The sequence below is a fragment of the Peromyscus leucopus genome, chromosome 2, assembly GCF_004664715.2.
Source record: "Peromyscus leucopus breed LL Stock chromosome 2, UCI_PerLeu_2.1, whole genome shotgun sequence".
Taxonomy (NCBI): domain Eukaryota; kingdom Metazoa; phylum Chordata; class Mammalia; order Rodentia; family Cricetidae; genus Peromyscus; species Peromyscus leucopus.
The window spans coordinates 112,249,985-112,277,239 of NC_051064.1; the positions used below are offsets into that span (position 1 = coordinate 112,249,985).

Here is a 27,255-nt window from a genome sequence, read left to right on the forward strand (position 1 = left end):
GTCTATTGGAATACATCAAAGAACAGTGCATGAAGGAAACTCAAATCATACTGCACTTTAAAGGGGAGAGTATGTGCAGGCTAAGTATGCCTAATCCTCGAAGTTTCAAGTCTCAATTTCAGGTGTCAGAGGGTCAAATTGCAAGCATCAACTGCAAGGTAAGGTATTTAAGAACCATAACCACATCTTGGGCTCAGACTGGAGTCCCTTCCTCTGTCGATCTTACGTTATGCATGTGCAGATGATCCAGTGCCAAGTACCTCAGATATGGGATACCAGCTTTTTTCTTTCCTTGTTTTTGTTTTTGATGTTGTTGTAGAGACAGGATCTCAAAACTGTCCCAGGCTGGCTTGAGACTCACTATGTAGCAGAAGTCGGCCTTTACTACTAATCCTTCTGCCTCCACCCCCAACCTCCTATGCATGGGGGACACTTTTATCCCAAGATACCACTGAAGTTAAGACCAGAAACAAAACGGTGCATGGGATCAATTTCAACCACAGGGATAATAAATCTGTGGCCCAAGACTCAATTCTTCAACACTCTCATAAAAATCCACAGAAACCAAGACAATGCTTTTTCTTATTAGCAGCAGCAGGATAAAAGGGACATTTAAAAGCAGCTTCTCAATTGAAGTCAGAGTTTAATACAGAACTTACATTTGTTGTGTCTTTGAGAGTTTCAACTTTCTGTGAAAAATAAGTTTTAAATAGAAATGATGAGAATTACAAAGAGATACATACTATTGTTTTTAGGATCAAGTATTTCAAGGTTTTGTTTTTTTTTTTTACTTACATTATTCTAAGTTAGTGTAATCAAGTTAGAAAGGAAATACTTTTTTGTTATACTTTTAGTCTAAATCCAGTATTTAAGTTTAAAATTCCAAATATTTTACAGATAAACACTCATAAAACTCATACACTTCAAAACTTGTAAGAAAGTATAAAACATTCTTATACCTTTCCTGAAAAGAGATTTTATATTTATTATAGACTTCATGACAACAACAACAAAAACCTTCCCTAGAGTGTCTTTTAAATAATCTAGAAATAGATTCCAAAGCTAATATTGTTATTAACTGTACAGACACAACTGCACAGCCACCGTTAGCAGGAAAGCAAAATAGCAACAACAACAAAAAAAAAAGGCTGCACCGGGAACAGAGCAAGAAAAGAGAGGGTGTGGCACCCATGAACATCCCCAAATCCCAGGGAAACCAAGGCCTGGAGGCCTGGGGTACAAGCACAGGCTCCCACCGCCACCTGCTATTCTGAGCAGTCCTCTCCATCTGAAGTGACCCCAGGGCAACAGTAACTTTCTTTTTATTTTGTTGTTTGTTTTGTGAGACAGGGTCTCACTGTGCAGCTCTGAGTGTCCTGGAACAAACTATGCAGACCAGACTGGTCTGGGATTAATGGTGTGAGCCTCCATGCCCTAGAATTTTAATAACTTTCTACCTTCAACACATTTTATATAGAGAACTTACAAACATCTAATACTTGCAAAGCAGAATTATATTAAAATCTGATTATTATGCTTTTATTTAATTATCAAGCTGTAACTGAATACTTACCAGAAACCACCACTTGAGGGCACACTGCAGCAGTATATAGTAAATCAGTAATATTGTTTTTGGTAAGTTTGGGGTTTTTGTTCTTGTTGTTTTGAGATGGGGTCTCATTTGTAGTCCTCACTGGCCTCAAACTCACAAAGCTTCATGTGCTGGGATTAAACACATGTGCCACCATGCCTCATCCATTTTGTTTTGTTTTATATAGAATCTTGCTAGATAGTGTAAGTTGCCCAAGAACTCCTGATCTTCCTGTCTCAGCCTCCCCAGAGCTGGGATTCTAAGCATGCCTTAGTTCCCCCAGATTCAACATTATTATAATAAGATACTGATATACTTCCATTACTTTTCCAAAAAGCTTTTGAATTTTAAAAAATTAAGTAAAATTATGGTTGTAGAAATTACCTTTCTCTGTTCATCGTCTTTACAATTTTGAAGCTTGTCATCAAAAAGCTACAGGGTATGAAAAGGACACTTTTAGTATCAAGATATTTTATTACATTGTGTACACTTTCTAAACAGAGAAGTAAACCTCAGTTCCTAAGCATTTCTGCTGTGGCTAACATGTATTTTTAACACAGAATAATTTTTTTCAAGGTTCTATATTAAATCATTCTTCTGTGTGAATGACTTTGAACTGCTAAGATCAAATGCTAGGGCAGAATTACAGCCAAAAAAAAAGTGATTTTTGTCTATGTTTGCAATTCATGTGCATGTGTGTACATGTGAAGGCCAGAGGAGCATGTCCACTGTCTTCTCCCACTCTCCACTTTGCTCTGTGAGACAGGAATTCTCACTGAACCTGTCCTGGGTAGGCTAGCTGGCCAGCAGGCTCCCAGGCTCTGCCTGTCTCCATCCTGCAGTGGCGTGCTTATAAGCACTGGCGGCAATGCTTTTTACAGAGCTGCTTTTGGCTAGGGATCTCAACTAGGGCCTCTTGCTTTCTTACCAGCTGCTTTTACTGAAAGCTCCATCTCTCTATCTCCAAAACTATGATTTTTTTTGAACTTAAAAAAAAAAAAAGTGTATAGCATGCATGTGTGTATGTTTATGTGTGTGTGTGCGCGCGCACACATTCTATGTGGAGGCCAGAGAACACTGGGTGTCTTCTATCATTTTCTAACTTATTTCTGGAGACAGGGTATCTGTCTCAACAAATATGGAGCTCACACACTACTTAGTGGTGCCCAGAAAGCTTGTGGTATCCCCCGTGCTGGGGTTACAGACATGTATTGCTGTGCCCAGTTTTCACACGAGTGCTGGACACCCAAACGCAGACCCCACGCCTGCACATCAAGCCCTGAGCCATCTCCCCGGTGTCTCCATAGACGTTTTCTCTTTTGTTTTAAAATAGGGTCTTATTTTGTAGCCTAGGCTGTCCGGGAACTATGAGTTTAATAATTAGCCTCAAATAGGTGATCCTCCTGCTTCAGCTTGAGGGCTAGGATTATAGACACTAGTTACAGAAGACATTCAGTAACTTGAAATACTGATTTAAACTCAAAGATTTTTTTTCTGCTTTGTCTTCTAAGTTAATGAGCTTCTTTTTCTTCCTATGACCTATCATTTTAATTCAAAGAGAAATACAGTCACCACCACCCCCAAAAAAAAAAATGAAAAGAAGGGGGAATCCAAGGTCTTACAACATCCTTTTCTCAATAATTAAAAATTACAGAACATAAATTTTATCAATATGATTGAGGAGATCTTTTAAGGAGTCAGCTTTAAAAACTGCTGAAACCACGAGGGATGTAAATGACCATCAAGTAACTTCTAAGTCCAGCTTAGCAACATTTACTACTTTACATCAGAACAGCATATCATACCTTTAGTTGTTCTATCAAGATCTGCAGGTAAGCGTCAGCCTCTGTAAGTTTCTTATCAAAGTCTTGGACACTAGGAACAAATCCTGAATCCAAACCCTGGAGGAAAACAAAGTGAATGATCTGGCAATGCCCAAGCAACACATATTACTACAGGAAACTCTTTACACATGAGGAATTTCAACTTTCAAAACAGACAGTATATTTACACAAACGAGTTTGTTTAAATTTTCCAAGGAAAGTACTGTATCAACCTCCCTCTCATCAACTACATGTGCTGCTGCTCAAAGGACAGGGTTGGGTCCCTGGCCCTCAAAATCCTTTTCCCCAACCCCCCCCCCCACACACACACAACTGGCTCGATTTTCCACCAGAGCCATGGTCATTTAGCTAAGAAATGTAAAACCTCCTAGACTATTTCCTATTTCTCCCCATTTTTTCCTGTCCCCAAAATCTTTGTGTGGTTTTTTGTAATTGCATTTATTTACTGTTGGAGGGGATGGCTCAATGTGTGTGGACAGCTGTGGGAGTCAGTTTTCTACTTCCACCACGCAGGTCCTGGCAACTGAACTCAGGCTTGGCAGCAACTGCCTAACCTACTGAGCTAACCCACTGGTCTGTAGAGTAGTTTGTTTCTCTATGTAGTTCTGGCTGTCCTGGAACTCCCTCTGTAGACCAGGCTGTCCTCAAACTCACAGAGATCCACCTGCCTCTGCCTCCCAAGTGCTGGGATTAAAGATTCTTAAGCCACTCCATCAGCTCAAAAGTTTTCCACCCTCTCTTTTCCTTATTAAAAAAAAAAAAAGTTGCTTTAAAGAAAGCTGAGCATGGTGGCATATATCAACAATCCTAGCACTAGGGAGGCTAAGACAGAATTATAAATTTACAGCTAGCCTGGGCTAAACAGTTTCCCAGCCTTTCCTAAGTGTAACTGCTGATCCTTCTCTCCTCATTAAGGTCCCTATTCACTTTCAGTCTTGGCATGAACACTACACTCTGGACAGGGTGTAAATGGTTATTTATTAGAGGCCCCACTTCTTTCTCAGTCTAAAAGTCCAGCAACAGCATATCCTACTTTTTGTACATCTACATCTCAAGTTCCCAAAAGACCGTAAGCTTCCTGTTTTGACTTTGTTCAAAAGAAATTGAGTTCTTAACCATCTCTGACTAAAAGAACAAATCTTAGTTGTAAAGGTTAAGCACTTGGAGAGAACCACATTCCCAGCCTGCACACCCAGCTGTCCTGTCCCGAGGAACCACCACCAACTTCTAAGTCAACCACAAAACGGTACTAAGGGGGTGGCAGATGGTGTAGCTCAACAAACTCAGCTGTTCCTGCCTCCCCTGCCTGTGGCCAAGGCACACTGCTTGTTTTTGTAGTCTCCATTGAGTGAGCTGACTGATGCTGAAGCTTCTTTGACATTATAGCAGCACCCCGCCTGGGCACACGTAACAACACTTCGTCACTGTTAAAGCATGACACGACCCAACTTCAAAACGTCAAACTGACATGCCGACGAAGCATGGGCTGCAAACCTGGTCCCTAGTTTCTAAGCAAGCTCTCCCCACCTCCTTCCCTCTGCCTCCTGTCACTAAAGCAGCAGCTACTCCATCTACTAAAACACCAGTGTGTTACTACTATTTCCTGCTGTTCTTCTCCAACTAAAATGGACAGGATGACACAAAATGTTAAAAATTTTAAAAAATTACACCCTGTTATGACCATGGGAAAAGCCAATTTATCTTGTGATTATTTTTTCAAATTTAAAGCTGATAAATCTTGCCTTACTTGCTTTTTACATGCATGTAAAGAAACTTTTTGGAGGAAAAACCCTTTCCAATAAGTGATATATATGAAAACAATGTTTAAGAAAAATTATAGTCAATGTATTCACAATCCGTATAATAACAAAATTATAGTTAAACACATTCTTTTGGGGTTTGTTTGTTCTGACACAGGGTCTCACTATGTAGCCCTGGCTGGCCTGGAACTCTCAGATCTGCCTGTGCATGCCACCACACCCTGCTACACATTTTCATTTTTAAAGATATCCCAGAGAACGTCGTATTAAAAATGTTTGCTGAGCAGAGCGGAGTTCACACACCACACTTCACAGAAGGGACAGTTCCTTCTGACACTTAAGACACCACAGGAAAACAGGGATGGTATGCGTGGCCTGGTTTTTGTTTTAAGAGTATTATGGCATAATTAGCAATGATTTAACTATCAAGACCCAGCTAACAGTTAAATACACTGTTCTTATTCAATAGTTAAAAAGATCAATGACACAGTCAAGAAGGCGAGTGGGAGAGAGGAAAGATGATCGTTAAGAAATTTCCTCTTCAGCCGGGCGTTGGTGGCGCACGCCTTTAATCCCAGCACTCGGGAGGCAGAGCCAGGCGGATCTCTGTGAGTTCGAGGCCAACCTGGGCTACCAAGTGAGCTCCAGGAAAGGCGCAAAGCTACACAGAGAAACCCTGTCTCAAAAAACCAAAAAAAAAAAAAAAAAAAAGAAATTTCCTCTTCTAAGTTCATTTAGAACTATCACTGTCAGCAAATTAATTAACAGTGCCTTTTAAACAAATGTGTTAGTGAAACTCTTCTACAGAAGAGAAACACATTATTTAAACTTCAAGTTTGAACCCCACCTCAATTAATTCTTCAGAGTTAATTGTTGTTTCTTGGATCTATGAGCCTCACTGGGCTCTCTCCTCAGTCCCCTGGATACTTCTGCACCAGCAGAATAAACCCCGGGCTTCATAACCTCACGTTATGGAATGTTTATGGGGATCGCAGAACTGGCCTAACCACCCTTGCACAGCAATCCAAAAATTGTAGGTGTGCTTTAAAATGAATTCTACAGAGTTAAACTTATCTACAACCAATATAATGTGTACACATTCATCAGTAGCATGGCCAGGCAGGTGACAGTAGTGACACATTTCTGAAAATGACTAAGAATGCACTAAAATCATCACCAGTTTCAGCATCAGTCACCATTTCTATCCTCCCACTCAGACATTAGATGTGATGTCTGAGTTGTCTTGTCTCTCCTTATCTCATGGAATAACAAAAGACATTTTAAATTTCTGATTATATTTTGTAAATTAAAAATAAAAACATAAAGCTGTTGGAGTTTTTATTTAAAAAAAAAAAAAAAAGGTTGAAGAGATAGCTCAGCAGCTCAGAGCGCTTTTTCTTGCAGAGGGCTGTACTTCAGCTGCCAGCACTCACACAATGACTCACAAAGTCATGTAACTCCAGTTCCTGGGGATCCAATGCCCTCTTCTGGCCTCCACTGGCACTCGATGCACATGAACTCACACAGGCACACACATACATGCACACAAAAAACAAAACAATAAAAAAGAACTTTAAAAATTGTATTATATACCTGTTCTTCTTTCCAGCCAATATTCAGACAGGGAGACACCATACTTATTCATAATGATCCTTTTTTAATGGAACTTTAAAAAAGTACTTTTATTCATTGCCCATATACCTCTCACCCCCCCCCTCTCTCTCTCACACACACACAGAAAAGAGAGAGAGTACTGCAGGTGTGTGGATGTCAGAGGGCAGCCTGTAGGAGTTAGTTCTGTTCTTCCTTTGTGTGGATCCTAGGAAATGAAATCAGATCATCAGGCTCTGCATCAGGGGCCTTTCCCAGTGAGCGATCCCACTGGTGCTGGAGACTTCTTTTTAAATAAGACTAAGAACATAGACCTTTCCCAAGCTGAGGGTGGTCTATCTTCCTTTGGAAAGAACTGTAAACAGGGCAGACCTTTAATAACTGTGTGATTTAAACTTCTAGAGAGCAGTTTGGGAGTCAAACAGATACGTTTCACAGTATTCTGCATTTGCTCTAACACTGAACACATTACTCTCTGACTTCTCTGAAGAAAGACACAAAGACAGGAACTGTACCATTCACTCATCAGCACCCTCCGGGCTGTCTCAGCGCTAGACAAATGCATGTGGCACCAGCTGCACCAAATGTCAACTGCTGCTCCCCATGCTCCCTCTGGATTTCTGTCTCTGTACTTCTGTTCTCTGCTCCCTCTTTCCTTTCTTCTCTTGTCCATGTCCTTCTGCAGTACCTGAAGTGACCATATTGCAGTGCTGGCAATCAGGACTTTGCTGCTCTCTGGCTTACAAGATTGATGGACCACAATTCTATTTCTTCTCAGTCTGCATAGAAATTCACTTTACATTTTAACTAAAAGTCATCTAGAAGGAAGTCTCAGCATTTAGAAAGAAGATCAAGAGTTCTAGGCAGCCAGTCTCTCTCAAAACACTAAAACAAATTTTAACTTTAACAAGATTAAAAGCAGTCATAGAGAAACTAACACAAAATGGTCTATGATATAACAAGAAAAATATAATCAGTATTTTCTAATTTCTAATATACAGGACTAGCTTGATATTCTCAGGGGGTACCTAAAAGCTAACATGTCAGCAAGTTAAATTAAATCAATTCCTATTAATGATTTTAGGTGGGACACTAAATACACAACAGAATGTTTCACTTCCATTAAAAAGAGCATTACAAGGGCTCTTTTTTAAACCCTGAGGTACATGCAAATCATAGCTTGCTCTGGAGACTCTCCTAGTAAGACTTTTGAAGCAACCAGTAAAAGCTTTTAAAATAACTCCTGCTGGTAGTGATGGACCAATAAACAAAGGTCAGAGTGACTAAAGGTGGCTTAAGGTCTTCTTGACCATAATCAGGAATTAAGAAACTTAAGGGTAGCAAAGTAGTGGTGACACATGCCTTTATCTCAGCACTGGGAAGCAGAGGCAGGTGAATCTCTGAGTTCAAAGTCAGCCTGGTCTACATAGTGAGTCCCAGGACAGCCAGAACTACATAGAGAAAACGTCAGGATCCCCCTCCCCCCAAAAAAAAAAGAAAAGAAATTTATGGGTAACTTGAGGAGCTAAGAATAACACTGAATAGGAAGACACAAAAGAATGTGAAAAATGAGACAGTTTCCTATCAAAGTCTTATTTCTTAATGAAAACTTAAAGAGCTGAGTTTGCTAGATGCAGTATTTTTTTAAAACAAAACAAAATAGTATACAATTTTTAAAAAATATTCTCCCTAAAAAAGAAAAGGAAGCTATGTGTGATTGCACATGCCTAGAATCCCAGCATCTGGTAGGTGGAGGCAGGAGGTTCACAAGTTCAAAGCTAGCCTGAGCTACACTAGTTCCTGCCTCAAAACAAACAATTTGTTTAAAAAGAAAAATATATTTGAAATAAATTATTTATATAAGTCTTCACAGAAAGTTCAAAATGATAAAAAGTCATTAGCAGTAGAACTATAAAACAAAAAAATAGCTTAAAATATTAACAAAGGAAAACTTCAAAGAAAACCCATCTAATGAAAGAAAGTTAAGAATATGGACAACAGGCATTTTATTAGCAAAACAAACACTAAAACTAACGAATTTTTACTCAAATGCCATTTTAATTAAAATAAGAGCACCTGCAAAGTCTATGCTAACACCTGGGGATGGCACGTTTGAGATGACCTCTCACCCAATCAAAGAAGCAGAGGGCATACTTACGATTCAATCACTTACAATTATTTTTGAAAATTCAAGAACTGGAGAGATACCAGAAGACTGGAAAAAAGCAAGTGTGGTACTGATCTTCCATAAAGGTAAGAAAAGAGAGAGTAGAAAGTTACCATGTTGCGCGTCTGACATCATTAATCAAGCAAAGGACTAAGAGAAAACTGTATCTACACAGAGGAAATAAGGACACAAGCAAGTGACAAGTTAAAAACCAAATAGTCTGCCAAAATTACTGGCTTTTCTGTTTCTTAGAAAATTAAGTTAGCATGTTAAGCTCTTGGAGAAATGACACCATTCTGTCTTCCTATCAGATGGGTCGAAAGTTCATTTAATAACAAAAAAGTATACTAAAGAAACAACTTAGTAATTTTCATGTGCCCATGATTCCATGAGGGATACTAATGACATCCTTGGCTACCTGAGCATCCTGAAACATTTATGCCCCACGGTCCACCCACAACAGCTAAAGAACAGGCCTTAGAGCTACTGAGGAATCCTGAAGTAAGCAATTCTGTAGAGTATTTTTAACCCTAAAGATATAATATTCAAGTACCAATTCATTTGGAGACAAGATCATCAGTTTTTAAACACCCATATAACACTGAGCACGGATCAACTTTTCCCTCGACTGCACCTTCTTGGAAGACATTTTCCCATGGCTACACATGGCTTCAAATTAGGTCCTTTTAACCACATAGTAGCTATCAGTTTCTTACCAAAAACTGCTGGGTACCCCCAAGAATGCCCTAAAAGGTCTTTTCTCAATTCTAAGTGAACAATACTAATGCTATGGATTCACCATGAATAAGACATACTGAACTTTTTCAGAGTACTATACTATAATGTCTGTTACATACTTCTTTGTCATTTTATCTCATTTATGACATTGTAAAATAGTTATAGGCAAGGCTCAGGCCCAGAATCCCAGTACTTAGGAGGCCGAGGCAGGAGAACAGCTGAAAGTTCAAGGCTAGCCTGGGCTACAAAACAAAACCTTATCTTGAAAAAGAGAAAAGATCGTGAGATAGACTGACACTGAACTATTTCACAAGTGCTTACTGAACATTCAGATCGTCCATTATTATTTCATTTTTTTACTGAAAATAGATTTTTTTTTTCATATAACATATTCGGATTGCAGCTTCCCCTCTTCCAACTCCTCCCCAATTAGAATGTTTGATTGGGATTCTAACCCACTCCTCTACCTACAAATGCTACTACACTTTTCTATTAAGTTACAATACTATTGGAAAGGAGTTTGTAGCCTGGAGAGACATGTGGTCTGAAAATCATCTAAGGAGCTGTAGTGGAATGAGCACAAACAAGCGTTAAGGACAGAGCAGGTTGCGTCCCAACTCTGCAACATCTAACAGACTACCTGCGTGGTCAGTACAGCTCACTGCCCCTGCTTTCATTCCCCCATCAACAAGAGGGACTAGGAACCCAATAGGAGCTGTTCTATTTCCTTTCTAGATCTGGAGCCTTGGAGAGCCAGAATCCACTTCCTTTAGTCCCAAGATCCACAAAGTACTTCACAGGCAAATCATTTTGATGGATTTTTAAAAAAAGAACAAAGAAGACTAGCAAATAATACTATAACCCATGTGCAGTTTTTCTTAGGGAATATATAATCTAGAAAAAGACACAAGCATTAAACTTAACATTCCTTTTAAAAAAGAAAACATAGTAAGTTGATGAACCCTGAAGAAGATAATGGATGGTATAAAAATAGTAAAAGCAATAAGCAAAGTATGGCAAAATACAGCCAACAAAAAGATCAGAGGGAAAAACCCAGTATGGATGGTTCAGAAAACTATTGGTAATTATGCCTGAAGCACAAAATGTAAGTTGCATCTAATAATTTACCTTGGGGACTAAGAGTCAAATAATATAAAGAAAGCTTCCACCCAAACCAAAAATTATAATGGTTAAACACAACTCTAAACAACAGCAAAATAAACCACTAAAACTGTTTCTATTTTTAAATTTATATAAGAAATAGTTTAATACTTAAGTTTTCATTTTGTTTAAAAAAAGAAAAGTGAACTACAAAATCTAAATTGCTAACACAGAGACAGGACAGAAATGGGCTGTTTCACCCCAATAGGTGAATCAAGAATTAAGATCAGTACAGACCAGCACTAAAATTCATGACTGGGCACAACTGCTTAGTTCTTAAGATGAAACTCTTATGCACCCTTCCACTGACAGAACAAAATATAAATATGGACTCCATAAAGTGGTAAGATTTCTTAAAAATGGAACAATTTAGCTGGGTGGTGGTGGTGCACACCTTCAATTCCAACACTCGGGATGCAGAGGCAGGTGGATCTCTGAGCTCAAGGCCAGCCTGGTCTACAGAGTGAGTTCCAGGACAGCCAGGACTGCACAGACAAACCTTGTCTCAAAAAAACAAAACAATCATGGAAACTAGTTTATAGGCCTTTATAAAATAGTCAGCACTGATACTTATCTCACAGATATGAATGATATAGAAACTGCACACTTTAGAAATCATTTTAGGAATATACTGTAAGCTGTGTTTTTAAGTTTATATACCCCCCACACCTCCATCTCTTCCTGAATCAAACACAGGGAAAGGCACTGAAATTCTACTACGTCTCGGGTAGGAGTGGGGAAATAGGAGGACCAAGAGCCTCTCACAGTTTTTGCTTGACATATTTAATTTTTCTAAGTATTTCTTTTATAAAAAACATCAAGGCTTCATGGAAAAATATTCAGAAATCACAAGCTATACATTTTTTAAATTATACACAAAATCACCAGTTTTATTCTTTTAAGATTATCTATGAAATTCTAAAATCTTCCAAAGAGTTGTCATTGCTGAAACTACTCATACCCCATTCCAAGCGAAATGAATCATAGCCAAATTTGTAACATCAATTAAAGGTAAAGCGCCAGGCAGTAAAAAGCCCTGAAAACAGAGACTGTTGGCATACTGGAAAAAATGAGCCCCTTTACAAAAAACAAAGCAAGACACTGAGGGGATTCCATGCCCTTCCTGCCAACATGCTCATGACTCAACTTCTAAGAAAGTTGTTTGCAAACAACGCTGTTCTTCAGGGACAACTGAGTTAGCTGGGCTACTTGAAGGCTTTTTTATTTTATTTTGCTATTATTCTCCGGTGGGAGTCTGCCACAGAATGCACGTGGAGGACAGAGGACAACTCTGGAGTTGACGCTGTCCCTCCACCGTCTGTGGGGTCCCGGGAGCTCAGTCAGGTCATCAGGCCTGCATGGCAGGGGCTTTATTTTACTCTCTAAGCCATTTCTCAGGTTATCAATCAGGTTAAACTATCCCAGCATTTGAGTAAATTGTGAAACAGAGCAACAAACATTCTTCCCTTCCCTAGTCTGAGATTATCAGCATTTAATTTGCTTTATTCTTAAAGATCTACCAAATGCAATTGTTTTTGGGAAATTTCCTGGAAATATGCTCTATATGCAAACAGGAGAAAGTAAAATTGATCGTGTAAGTCCGTAAGCTGAGCATCTAAGCAAGCACTGAGAATTCTCCTAACTACTGGTGGTTATGCAATGTTTTCTACACAAACCCACTGTGCTCTTCCGACATGACCCGACCTCTGCACAGCAGACAACAAGCTGGCAAATTAACACACAAGGGGACTTGCATGATAAAACCACTCATACATACCAAAGGGTTTTAGCTCACGCTGAATGAAAAACAACCTTTAAAAGAATAGGTTCCACACTGTCCTAGCCGTATCCCTTACACTGCGTTTGCCAAACTGTCTTTGTGTAACTGATTTCTACTGCCAGTGGATGTCCAGTGGAAGGAAACATAGGCTCCGTTTTGCTAAAGTTGCTCAAGGTACACACAAAATTGTCCAATTAAAAAAGCTGGAAGTCTACCAAGATGACCTGAATTCATTGTTCTTTACTATATTCCCCCAAGCCAGAGCTTGGTTTGTGGCAAATGCAGGAGGAGGAGGAGAAAGGAGGAGGAGAAAGAAGGAGAAGAAGGAGAAGAAAAGATGGTGGGTACTGATTCCTTCAGTGTGCTTATTTACTATTACATGAAGAACATAAAGATGTTCCTGCAAGTTCTACATCAGCATCCCTTGAAACAGTGCCTCACTCTGTTAGTAAAGACTGCACAGATGCTGAGGTCCGATGCTGATGAGGAATTCTAATAAAAAAAAAAAAAAAAAGAGCTAACAGGACAAAAGGCTATTGCAATAAACAGCAGTGCGATACACAAGATGATCAGGCAGTGACAAATTTCATTCTCTCATGCCAAGTCTTGTCACAAGCACATTTTTACACATACTACTCTGGGCTTTAGTCCTATGTTACAATAATTATTTATTCATTGGGTATCTCCTGTGACTACACTCTGTGCTGGACACCCTAGAGATGCCAACGTGAAGCAGACACTGATCCTGACCTAAGAGTTTCCATCTATTTGAAATCAACATCTGTCTAGAACAGTGGTTTCTCAGCCTGTGGGTCATGACCCCTTTGGGGTCAAATGACCTTTTCACAGGTGTTGTCTAAGACCATCAGAAAACACAGCTGTTTACATTATGATTCATAACGGTGGCAAAATTACAGTAATAACAAAAATAACGTTATGGTTGGAAGTCACTACAACATGAGAAACTGTATTAAATAAAGGGTCACAGCATTAGGAAGGATAAAAACCACTGGTCTCGAGTATCTGATTTGAACAGTAAGTAAGTGCAATGGGAAAGGCACCAAGCGATGCAGAGGAAGAGAGGGTAAGAGAGGTTTTGAGAGGGAGCACCGGGGAATCCAGGCTGTGGACAGAGGCAGGAGTCTGTAATAGAGCAGTGGGCTCTGGCTCATCCAATGCAATGTTCCGACTTTCATGATGACTTTCTTTCATGATGACTATTCAGGGCTAAGCAAGCCAACAAAAGAGTCTGTGGGACTCTAGGAATTCGGAACAGCAAGGAAGCTTTATCCCTGTGAGCCTGAAGGGGAGCAAGGACTGCACACAAGAGCTTCAGGACCCGTGGCTCCAAAGAGCTGCACGCGGCAGTAACACCCTACAAGCTTTGGTTTCCCTTCAGTCTTCTATCACTGCCTCCCATGGGCTAAAGCCAAACAAAAGCCCAAGAATAAGGAGCCTGGAACATTGGCTCTAAAGCCTCCTGAGGCACACAAAGAGAACAGAATACTTCTGGAAGAAGGGAGAGCACAGGATACACAGACAGAGAAACAAAGAATCATCATCTCTTGGAGAGTATTTTTCAGATCTAGATGCTGACTTCAAAGGAAACCAAAATTAGTGGCCGAATCAGAAAAAGTCCTACAGTTTGAGAGGCAAGGTGAGCAATGGGTAGAGGTGTGTCGAGAACACCAGGATACAGCCTGGATTTAGGCTCAATCCCTAGTTATTCCAGACTTGGCAAATCACTTGGAAGACACCTTTTATAGAGGAGGTGGGGAGAATGGAGATCAATTAGATTTTAGGCTTTCTTCCTTCCTGTTCTAGGATTTCCTAAAGCAAATACCTCCAAGTTAATGACTGTTCATGCAGACAGTAAAAACTCCATTTCACTGGGATGATCTATGGCTGATCTCATATAAATAAAAACAGGAAATTGTAGTTTTCAACTATACAAGGTCTTCCACAGTCTGACAAAGAATGCTAAAACTCAAGTGAACTATTGTTCATTCCCTATAACCTTGAAACTTATAAGACTAAAGCAACCAGAGTTTAAAACAAGCTCTAGAATGCCAAGAATGCAAAGAAACAGAGTAAGCAACTTGGCTAAAGACCACATATTAGAAAAACAAAATGAGCTGTAGTCAATATAATACGGTCAAGTTCTTTAAAGTGTCTACAGAAATGAACTTCAATGCCAAAACTACTGCCATACCATTCCCCCCCCCCCCGCCATACACACAGAGAGCAAAAATTACCATTCATTCATGACAAAAAACATGCACTGACTCTCTGCTATGGCCAGGTGCTTAATTAGGATTTCCAAAAGACTTCTTTAAGGATAATAGAGAAAAACAGCAAATAGGATCAAGCATTACTCAATATTAAGAAACTAAAATTTCAGAACCCTTCCTAAGCTCCTTTGACTGCTCTAGCCAACAGCATGCTTCTTCCCATGATACTGCGCACCCAAAGCAATGTGTTAGTATTGCTACTGGTATTATTTCAACTACATCAGAAGTCATATGGAAGTCACACACAAGATATAGAATCTGCCCACCATCACAGCACAGTTTCTAAACATTTCCTCCAATTCCGTTATACTTGTAATCAGTTCAGTCTAGTGACCTAAGAAATATTTTAATATAGGAGAAAAAAAAATCTAGTTCCAATACACCTGAGTAAAAGGTTTGTATTTTAGGATATTATAACTGTTCACATTTGGATCATTTATGTCACGTCCAAAGGAAGCTCCATTTGCCAAAATTCTGTTAGACAAAAGCCAACATTCCTCAGGACTTTGTGAAGCTTGTTCCCCCCTACCAAAGGTGCCATTTCCCTTAATACTGGCCGAAGGGACAGCTGCTGTCTGTGGTGCCTATTAGCATATCAAAACACATGCTGGCCTCCAGGCTCCCTTAGTATCACAAGTAACTGTTACACATACCAGGGTCCATGCTAACATCCGCGCGCGCACGCGCGCGCGCACACACACACACACACACACACACACACACACACGCACGCACGCACGCACGCACGCACGCGCATACACACACACACACACACACACACACACACACACACGTCCTAACATCCTCCTCCTAACGCTGCTCTGTCAGCTATGCACTCTCTCGGTCCTTTCTTCATCTCTTGCTCTCCCCTGTACCTTCTCTGCTCCTGCTGCTCTCATGGCAAGGTCCAGTCTACTACTTTCTCCTTCTGCTCTGGACTCTTCCAGAAGCCTCTGGCTGTTCTCTCCCTCATATATACAATAAAAATCTTCCCCTTAACCATATCATGAGTGCTCATGTCATCAGTTTATACAACTTTGCTGTGGCATGGTCTGTATGTCAAATTGCTCTGATTGGTCAATAAATAAAACACTGATTGGCCAGTGGCCAGGCAGGAAGTAGGAGGGACAAGGAGAGAGGAGAATTCAGAGGAGCGGAAGGCTGAAGCGGAGAGACACTGCCAGCTGCCGCCATGACCAGCAGCATGTGAAGATACTGGTAAGCCACCAGCCACGTGGCAAGGTATAGATTTATGGAAATGGATTAATTTAAGCTATAAGAACAGTTAGCAAGAAGCCTGCCACGGCCATACAGTTTGTAAGCAATATAAGTCTCTGTGTTTACTTGGTTGGGTCTGAGCGGCTGTGGGACTGGCGGGTGACAGAGATTTGTCCTGACTGTGGACAAGGCAGGAAAATTCTAGCAACACAACTTACCCATTTTCTAAACACCTACGATGTTCTACTGGGCTCAGAAAGCCAAACCCCAAGTACAGCACTTGTGAATGCCGCACCCTTGAAATGAAGGGCACTCGAAGGCTTTACAAGCAGTCTCTGAATTTCTCATGTTCCCCTTTTCTCCCAAAGCAGTTGGGGAAACTAGAATTCCTTTACCCACGGCTAGCCTTAAGAACCAGAACCCCCTGGGCAATGGCAGCACACACCTTTAATCCCAGCTCTTGGGAGGCAGAACAGAGGCAGGCAATCTCTGTGAGTTCAAGACCAGCCTGATCTACACAGTGAGTTCCAGGACAGCCAGGGCTACACAGAGGCTTTAAAAAATAAAAAATTTCTCTTGCTAACTTGTTTTGTTTATAGGGTACCAGCTGTGACCCTATGAGTAAGGAAACATGAGACCAGCCTACATAGCCAGACACTCCATTAGTGACAAAGATGAGTGCAAACCTTTAATTTCTAGCAAATTATGGCCTAACAAGAATCAGACATATGAACAAAAAAATTATAATTTAGCAAAAGCTGTGAGAGATATGGACAGATTCTGTAATGGCACACAAAGTAACACCTCGCTGTCTTCCTTTAGACAGCAAGGGAAGGGGCTAAGTGCTGTGCACCAGGGACCAAGCCAAAGCCTAACCACCTGAAATGTGGGGTAGTCTAAGCAAGAGAGAAAGGCAGACGGTGTGAAGAGAAAGAACTCAGAAGCTAGACATGTTCTGACGAGAAACTGCTCACAGCAAATGTCTTGAGTAGAGCGCCTACAACTGGCTTCGACAGCTGTGGGAAGAATTAGCCACGACTGGGGAGAGCCTTAAAGGCATGCCAGGAGCTGGGCCGCGAGAGGCACCCAAAACAGGAGCGTGGGGTGACTCAGTGTGTTTTTGAGGAAAGAGGCTGGGTGTGGCTTGCCTCTCACACACTAGATCCGATTTCCCAAAAGTCCACTGAGAGATGATGAAGGACTCAGAGAACTATCATGCAAGAAAGTGTCAAGTCCAAGAGGCTGAAAGTGTCAAACCTAAGGCAGGCAGAGCTTTAGACACGGAAAACAGCTATGAATGGCTGTTGGTAGACCCTGTCAAAATATTTAAAGAGGAAGACTAGCTCCAAGAACAGCAGTGACTGTCTAAACCTTGACTGAAAAATCTTCAAAACAATTTTCTGCTACGTACATTATAGTGACCATAAAAACTTCTCGTAGTGTAAGAATCCGTTACTTTTCCACAGAACAGCATTTAGTGATAGAACCTGACACATCCGAGGCCATCTGGAATATTTTAGTATAAACACACGATTATGGATTGCTTTGTCATCATTATTACCTTTCTAAATCAAGAGCACAAAACGTGGGTGTGGTGGTGGACATGTGTAACCCCTGCAGGAAGGTCAAGAGTTCAAGTACCAAGACCCTGTTTCAAAAATGTACAAGCCACATAAGTGGCTTTCCAATAAACAGGACATAGTGAGATCACAGCAAACAGATCCTACACTGACTGAACTAAACTTGATGGTGCCCAAAATACTTTTCAACCACTTATTTATGAGATGTGCTTCAAGTACAACGTCATCCCTGTTCCAAGCAAACTCAGGACACGCAGGAAAACACCCAACTTAAAAAAAAATTGTTTCTTGTTTAAATTCTCAAACTAAAATTTCATTTTTAGTGATGTATGCCTACCCTGGAGTAGGGAAAACCATCTGGCTTTTATTTAAGTAATCCCTTGTAGAGATGCACCAAAAATAAAAGTTTTTTTTTTTTGTTTGTTTTTTTGTTTTTGTTTTTTAAATCCCCAAGTAAAAGCGAAGGACAAGAAATGTCAGTACTGGTCACTAAGGGGCTCTAGCACTTGTTCCAACACAGGAGGTCTGAGAGATGACGTAGGGGCCGCTTCATCAGAGTTCCCGTTTTAAAGGCGCTGGGAAGGCTTTTAAACCGCATCGACCACTTTAAGACCCTTCCCAGCTTCCCCAATGAGAAATCTGGAAATAGTTATTTGGCTTTCAATTTCTTTAAAAATAGCTAAAAAGTAAAACAATTTGATCACGCAAAAACCAAGTCTTCAAATTAGAAAATGTCTTATTCAACTTAACTCTCAATCTTTCATGATTGGGGGGGAAAAAAAGAAAATGTTAAGTACATCAGGAAGGCCAGCAGGGGCCTTCCTGCTATGTTAATCACAGAAAACTTTCCACAACTGAGCTAAGGCTGACAATCTAAAACCTTCCCTACAGTCGTTCTGCGAACCCCATGAAACTGTACTGGAGTTCCCAAAATATTTCCAACAGCTACTTAAAAACAAAACCACCTCCTTCCTCACCCACCCACAAACAGCAGCATCCATAACTGACACACAAATACTGGGCCAAGCACCAGCACAACGCCAAAACATCCCAAATTCTACTTGGCCTGCGAGGGAAGGTTCTACTAATGGGCGCAGGCAGGATCCGAGTTGAGCTTTCACGTTTAGAGCTCAACTGGGACGGGCCATTGTGAGTCAACCTTCGAAAGGAGAACCGAGTTCCACAGAAATATTTCCTAAGCAGGACAGCGGCCCCTCCGAGGGAGCCTGGGGGCGTGGGCTGAGGGAAGGCGGCCCCTCGCCGCCGGGACCTGAGGGGTCTACTCACTTCGCAAGCGGCCAGCAGGAGAGCCATTCGCCGCGGCCGGCGGCCGTCCCAGGGGAGGGGAGGGGCTCCTTCCCGGCCCCGGATGCCCCTCCGCGGCCGGCGCCCCAGCCCAGCGCAGCCGGAGGACGCCCTCCCCCGCCCGCCCCCTGCGCCGCGGCCCAGGCGCCGCCCCGATTGGCTGGCCCGGGCAAAGAGGCCCCTGGCGATTGGCCACAGGTCACCTGCATGGGAGGTGAGCGGCTGCCGATTGGCGGTTGGCCCCTTAGGCGTCAAGGCCGAAGGAGCCGAGGCAGCTCCGGACTCCCGCCCCCGCGCCCCCTCTCCCCTAAGTGGTGGGGAAGGCCCCGAGACGCGCTTCACCTGCTAGCTCGCCATCACCGTATATTTGGCAGCTCCTGAGCTCCGAAGTTTCATCTTGATTACTGATTTTGCCTCCAGAAAGTTGTTCTGTCATTCGAGGAAGGCGGGAGAAGAGGAAACACTACAGCCTACCAGTAAACAAGAGTTTGGGTGTCTGTTTTATTTGTCGGTTAAGCGTCTGTGGGCTTGCTGTTGTGAAAGCACCGTAAGGAGTGTAGGTGGCTTGTGAAGAACTTCAAGAACCCAAATGGTGTAACTGTGAAGTTCAGGCTTGGGGCACCTGGGCAGAGGCCCAAAATGCAGGAAACCACAGACACCAGTGATTGGCTTATCGATCTGGAGAGTAATCTCCTTTTCTATGTTTCCTTGGAATCTCGACCGTTCTAAGACTCTACAAAACAATTATTTGCTGTAATTTTGTGGCGCAGAGAGTTGAAGAAACACTCGCTACACTCAAACTGCACTGCTATACTCATTGGTATTTTTAGTTCATGTAAATTGTTTCAAAGTTCATGGAATTAGTTCTCCCATGATCTCTGTCACAGTAAGTGAAACCACTATCATCCCCTCTAAAAGGCAAACCAAAAATGTAGCAGTCCTTAGGGGCCTGCCTCCCTGACATATTCAAATTTATCAACCAAGTTCTGTAATTCTTACCTCCTATGTGCTTTCAATTCCACATCTCCCGTCTCAAATAATGGCCCCTCTTGGAATAATTTCCTTACTACAGTCTTCCTGAATCTACCATTCACACTCAACAAAAGATCTAGAGTTATTTCCATAGCATCTCACTACCAATTAAGGGACTTACCACAGCTCTGCATGGTTCACAAAGATCTATAACTCAGTATTTGACACTGACCCACACAACAGTTTTAGAGCCCCACCTACATCTTTCAACTTGTACTCTCTATTTTTCTGTCTTCCACACAAAGGCTCTTTGCAAGCTTCTTTAATTTGCCGAGGACTTCCAACTCCAGCCCCTGTACAGCTGCTATTTCTTTCCCACTATCTCCTTGACGACAACTTGGGCTCTTCATTCACTCCTCACTATCATTTCTACACAACGTAAATTCTTCCTATTTTAGGTCATCATTAGCCCAGGAAACTTTTTTGTGTAACTTACCACAGCTATAATTTTCCTTTATTATTTGGGGTTATTTAATAACTTTTTGTCTTAATTTGTGCGTGATAAAATGTAGTGGTTTGACCAATGACAACCAATGTTGGAGAGGATGTGGAGCAAAGGGAACACTACTCCACTGTTGGTGGGAATGTAAACTTGTACAACCACTGTGGAAATCAGTATGGCGGTTTCTCAGAAAATTAGGAATCGAACTACCTCAAGACCCAGCCATCCCACTCTTGGGCATATACCCAAGGAATGCTGATTCATACCATAAAGATACATGCTCAGCTATGTTCATAGCAGCACTATTTGTAATAGCCAGAACCTGGAAACAACCTAGATGCCCATCAATGGAAGAATGGATGAAAAAAATGTGGTACATATACACAATGGAGTACTACTCAAGAGAAAAACAATGAAAGCATGAAATTTGCAGTCAAAATGGATGGAACTAGAAAAAAATCATCCTGAGTGAGGTAACCCAAACCCAGAAAGACAGTTATGGTATGTACTCACTCATAGGTGGATTCTGGATATAAAATAAAGAACAATCAGACCACAATCCATAGAACCATAGAGACTATATATATATATATATATATATAGCATGGAGGTCCCTAGGACGACTGTGGCTTATAATAAATTTCAGTTTTACTCAATTATTGAAAAAAAATAGCCAAATGAATGGAAACACATGAACTATGAACCAAAGGCTGAGGGGCCCCCAGCTGGATCAGGCCCTCTGAATAGGTGAGACAGTTGATTGGCTTGATCAGTTTGGGAGGCAACTAGGCAGTGGGACCAAGTCCTGTGCTCATTGCATGAGTTGGCTGTTTGAAACCTGGAACTTATGCAGGGACACTTGGCTCAGTCTGGGAGGAAGGGACTGGACTTCCCTGGACTGAGTCTACCAGGTTGATCGCAGTCCTCGGGGGAGGACTTGTCCTGGAGGAGGTGGGAATGGAGGGTAGGCTGGGGGTAAGGGGAGGGTGTGGGAGGGGGGAGAATAGGGGAACCCATGGCTGATATGTAGAACTGAATGGTATTGTAAAATATATATATATATATAAATGTAGTGGTTTGGATGAGATTGACCCCCAAAGGATCATATATCTGAACACTTGTTCTCTAGATGGAACTATCTGGGAAGGATTTTGGAGGTGTGACCTTGTTGGGAATGTTGCTCAGTGACTGTGTGCTTGCCCATGAGGACCTGGATTTACTCCTCAGTAATAAAAAACTAAATAAAAAATAAAAAACAAAATGATCCATCAAGTCATGTTATCACATTTACTCCTCTGCTGCTGTGATAAAGCAACGACCAAAAAGCAACCAGGGTGGGAAGGGTTTGTTTAGTTCACAGGTTACAAGCCGTCACTGAAGGAAGCCAGAGGACTCAACCCAGGAACTTGACAGAAACCCAGAGAAACTCTGCTTACCTTACCGCTTGCTCGCTTGCTTGCTTCCAGTGATTACTCAGCTTGCTTTATTACAACCTGCCCAAGGGCAATACCACTATAGTGGGCTACCACCCCATCAATTAGCACCCCCAAAAGCTCCCCCAGAGTATAGGCAAGCTGAGGAAGGCAGGCTCTCCAAGTTCCCTTTCCCAGATGGCTCTAGCTTGTGTCAAGTTGTAAGAAAATTTAACCAGCACACATGTCAAGACCAGGAGGAAACAAGTATATTTTCCTAAATGTTAGAAGCCTATCCCAAAAGACTGTAAAATTCCAAATACTACATATAACAGCACTCAGGATTTGAATGCAAGATCATCTTTGTCTAAATAGTGAGTTGGAGGCCAACCTAAGCTACATGAGACCCTGCCTCAAAAAACTCAAAACAACAAAACAAATCTATGTGTTAGGTAATGGTGAGTCACTAGAAATCATCAGTGACAACAAACAGAGCATCCTGGTGGGAATACTGATAACAGGGAGCTATGCATATGCAGGGCAGGGATATAAGGAGGGGATCACTGAAAAACTCTAAAATATATGGTGCTTTGTTTTTGTTTTTAAGCCAAACCAATTTCTCTAGGCATTGACCTAGCAACAGAGGCCAAGTGGCCAGAGCAGACAAAAGGCAACTTGATTTTCAGAAGCAATCTGTACAGGCTCTCAGTATTTTAGGCTAAGTCTTCAGAAATTTTAAACTGAAGTCAGCCAGTCAATCCCTATATAGGAACACAGGGCAGATGGAGTACATATGTCACTTGGCATATGGAAGAAACAATACCTAGCTTACCATCAAAGCTGCCATGTTTCACCAAGAGAAACTGCTGTGAACACATTATCCAATGGAAATACTCTGTTCAGAATTAGAATTAGCAGCCTCTCCACAGGCCCACGATGTCTATGATAGTGCAACGTCCTGCTCACCGCTGTATCTTCAGCTTCTCATCACGAGGGACTGGCATAACAATTAGGTGCTTAAAAATGTCTGTTGGGGTAACAAAATGCCAGGGACTGTGCTGTAACAGCCTCAATACACTGGGGGTGGAGGGAGGTGAAAAAAAAAAGTCTAGGGTACACAACAGGGAAGTCAGAGGACAAGAGACCAGTTTTCCCTCTGTGAGTCTTCAGTTCCATTCAATTTTTAATATTAATTTGAGGTATGCTATTGCCCTAATTTTCACAGGTAAGATTCTACATTGGTTACTTAACTTCATTCTGAAAGAACTTCTACATTTCATTTTTAAAACGTACTAAATAAGTGCAGGCATCTGTCAGTGAGCTGAGCTTAAATGAATCTTAGTTTAGATTCTGTTGCTTTGGATTATATTTGGATTTCATTTGGAAGTTCCTTTTGAATGATTTTATAAGAGTTTAAAACTGAGATATTTACATTTTGCTTTATACTTGCCGACATTAAGTAATATTATGGCATAAAACTCAAAGACTACCCTTTGGGACCTGCAATATTTTTTTCTAAAATTTGAGCCCAAACTTACTCAAGTTTACAAACGGCTTTTTTTGTTTGTTTTTTTTGTTGTTGTTGTTATTGTTTTGTTTTGTTTTGTTTTTTTCAAGACAGGGTTTCTCTGTGTAGCTTTGCGCCTTTCCTGGAACTTACTTGGTAGACCAGGCTGGCCTTGAACTCACAGAGATCCGCCTGCCTCTGCCTCCCGAGTGCTGGGATCAAAGGCGTGCGCCACCACCGCCCGGCACAAACGGCTTTTTATACCTGTACAGCAACCAGGTAAGCTGCTCACAGGCTGAGAGGGAGTTAAGGGGCCCGGTGGCCTTCTGACTCTTTACAAGGAGCTTCCAAACTTGGCAGACATTAAAACAAGGACAGTGAGTCACAAACCAAAACATAAAGACCTGAATGTGGCAAGAGAATCTGTAGGAAGTAGAGATGACAGCAGTGGGGACGGGCAATATGTGTGTGGAAATGTCAGAGAACAAACTTAATAAAGAACAATAGAAAAAGACTCGTGAAAAAGAAAAAGAGGGGTGGGAGAGGCTAAGAGAGAGGAAAGAAAAAAAGAGAGAAGTACCTACAGTTAACACAGACTACCTGTAGGAAACTCAGCTCCACAGGATTTAAACAGAGGTTTTCAGTTGTACTTCCCATCTCCAGACTACACTAATTACAATTTGCTGATACCCATGAAGAAGCAGAGGTGACCCAGAGAAAGAAGGAAGAGAATTAAGATGAAGAAAGGTAAACAAAGCTTTAGTTGAAATGACGTAGGAATGGAAGACTACGTGCAGACGTTACAGGCTAGAGATATCAAATTTCTAACAACTGAGGTTGAAGCCAGGCATAATGGTGCACGCCTTTAATCCCAGCACTGGGGAGGCAGAGGCAGGTGGATCTCTGTAAGTTCAAGGCCAGCCTGATCTATATAGGGATTTCCAGAACAGCCAGGACTACAAAGAGAAGAAACCTTGTCTCAAATTCTGTCCCCTCAAAGAGAGAGAGAGAGAGAGAGAAGAGAGAGAGAGAGAGAGAGAGAGAGAGAGAGAGAGGAATTATATGAGCAAGAGATATGGAGACCATGATTGGAAAAAGCACAGAGACAAATAGCCAAACTAGCGGAAACGCATGAACTGTGAACCAATAGCTGAGGAGCCCCCATGGAACTGGACCAGGCCCTCTAGATAAGTGAGACAGTTGATGAGCCTGAACTGTTTAGGAGGCCCTCAGGCAGTGGGACCGGGACCTGTCCTTGGTGCATAGGCTGGCTTTTTGGAGCCTGGGGCCAATGCTGAGATACTTTGCTCAGCCTTGGTGCAGGGAGGAGGGGATTGGACCCGCCTCAACTGAATCTACCAGTCTGGGCTGACCCAGGGGAGACCTTGCCTTGGAGGAGGTGGAAGGCTGGGGGGTGGGAGGAGGGAGGACAGGGGAATCCATGGCTGATATATAAAGTTAAATTAATTATAAAATAAAAATATATGGGCTGGAGAGATGGCTCAGGTTAAGAGCACTGACTGCTCTTCCAGAGGTCCCAAGTTCAATTCCCAGCAACCATATGGTGGCTCACAACCATCTCTAATGAGATCTGTTGCCCTCTTCTGGTGTGCAGACATACATACAAACAGAACACTGTATACATAATAAATAAATAAATCTTAAATAAAAAATAGGGATTGGGAATTTAGCTCAGTGGTAGAGCGCTTGCCTAGCAAGCACAAGGCCCTGGGTTCGATCCTCAGCTCAAAAAAAGAAAAAAGAAATAAAATTATGTCATATATAAAGACACTGCTTTGCTTATGAAAGAAAGAAAGAAAGAAAGAAAGAAAGAAAGAAAGAAAGAAAGAAAGAAAGAAAGAAAGAAAGAGAAGGAAGGAAGGAAGGAGGAAGGAAAGAAAGAAAGAAAGGAAGGAAGGAAGGAAGGAAGGAAGGAAGGAAGGAAGGAAGGAAGAAAGAAAGAAAGAAAGAAAGAAAGAAAGAAAGAAAGAAAGAAAGAAAGAAAGAAAGAGAGAGAAAAGCAATTAAGTATCACCATAGATTTCACAGCTAGTAAAGGGGCAGAGGCAGGCCCCAAGTCCCGGTTCTCCTACATCTACAGAATTTCTGCTTACCCACTTCTCAAACTACCCATGAAAGCTTGGTCGGTGCTGAGCTTCTGCATGTGTACCATGAGCATATTATCAGTAAAATGGGTTCCTCTCTAATCTCATGAGCTTCATAAGCTTAAGAGGTAGATGTATGAGTAAGAAGAGAGGATGTACATGAAACTCACACCACTCCTAGCAAAAACAAGTGTCCATATGCTCATTGCTAAGAATACACAGCAGAGAGTTCCGGGGCTATAAGAGATGAAAGCACAGTGCAGGCTAAGGAAGAGACCCCCTTCACTATAATAAATATAACAGAGCTGTAATTTTGCTACTGTTGTGAATCAAAATGTAAATATCTGATATGCAACCCCTCTGAAAGGGCTGTTCAATCTCTAAAGGGGTCATGACCCAAAAGTTGAGAACTACTGCTCTAGAGGGTCCCCCCACCTCGTTTATGAATGCCTCAGCATCATTAATGATGGTTGTTTATTTAAAGGATGAAAAAGAAAATAAATTAAGGAATATTGGTTGGGATAGTATAAGAAATAGAGCTCCCAAGATAAAGCAAAAACCTAACCTGAGCGTGAATGCACTGATACCCAGTGAAGGGATTGAGGAAAGTGATTCTGATAGACTCAGCCCAGTTCAAGCAGGTCACATGAATTGAGCACCTGAAGACCTAGCTTTCTCATCCCATCACTCAGAGGTCAAGGCTGGCATCAACAAAGACAAGAGAGGCTTAAAGATGAGGGCTTGAGGGGCTGGAGAAATGGTTCAGTGGTTAAGAACATCTGGCTGCTCTTCCAGAGGTCCTTAGTTCAATCCCCAGCAACCACATGGTGGCTCACAACCATCTGTAATGAGATCTGGTGCCCTTTCCTGGCCTGTATATACATAATAAATAAATTAATATTTAAAAAAAAAAGGATGAAGGCTTGAGAAAAACCTTTTTATATGAAGAGAACAGGTGTTCTTGTTTTGGGTTTTGATTTTTGTTTTCTTTTCTTTTCTTTTCGGAGGAGACAGGGTCTATTGATGTTTTTGAGACAGGATTGCACTATATAATCCTGACTGGACACGAACTCACTATATAGGCCAGACTGGCCTGGAACTCACAGAGATCTTCTTGCCTCTGCTTCCCAAGTGCTGGGATTAAGGGTGTGTGTACTACCACATCCAGCTGCAAACAAGTTTTCATTAGACACTAAACCAAATAAAAAGACCTCACTGCAAGAGATTCAATGAGAACTCAACAGAAGGTCATTAAAAAGTTTCTAGAGCTGGAAAGATCTGCCAACTGGCAGAGTGCTGCCTGGCAAGCACCAAGTCCTGGGTTTGAACCTCAGTACTGCCTAAACCAGGCTTGATGAATCAAGCCTGCAATCTCAGCACTGGGAAGGTGGAGGCAGGTGGATCAAGTTCTACGTCATCCTCAGCTACATAATGAGTTCAAGGCCAGCCTGGGCTACAAGTGACCCTCTTTTTTTTTTTTTTTTTTTTTTTAAGAAAAAGGGAGGAGTTTAAATTTAAATTTAAATTCATTTAAATTTAAATGAATATTCTATTAGAAGTGAAAACAATTAAATTGGGTTAGATACAGCCACCTCATTTTCGTAGCATCTTATTTATTTTTAATTTATTTTCTGTTCATGGGGGCTTTGCCTGCAGAGGTCAGAAGAGGGCATCTGATCCTCTGGAACTGGAGTCACAGGCTCACAGAGGG

The 27,255-nt window shown here is 41.5% G+C and overlaps 1 protein-coding gene across 9 annotated transcripts in view; it reads right to left on the minus strand.

Moving 5' to 3' along the window:
* Osbpl9 (oxysterol binding protein like 9) overlaps positions 1-27,255 on the minus strand; it is a 145,308-nt gene that overhangs the window by 44,053 nt on the left and 74,000 nt on the right. For 4 of the 9 annotated variants that reach the window (XM_028888798.2, XM_028888815.2, XM_028888824.2 and 1 more), the window contains exons 5-8: positions 8,980-9,048; positions 3,397-3,492; positions 1,976-2,023; positions 660-689 (exon numbers count right to left, since the gene is read on the minus strand). In XM_028888798.2, the coding sequence (XP_028744631.1) occupies positions 660-689; positions 1,976-2,023; positions 3,397-3,492; positions 8,980-9,048 (243 nt within the window). Of the gene's footprint in view, positions 1-659; positions 690-1,975; positions 2,024-3,396; positions 3,493-8,979; positions 9,049-19,028; positions 19,151-27,255 lie in introns of those variants that run through there. The other 5 variants (XM_028888835.2, XM_028888842.2, XM_028888850.2 and 2 more) reach the window with 2 other exon arrangements.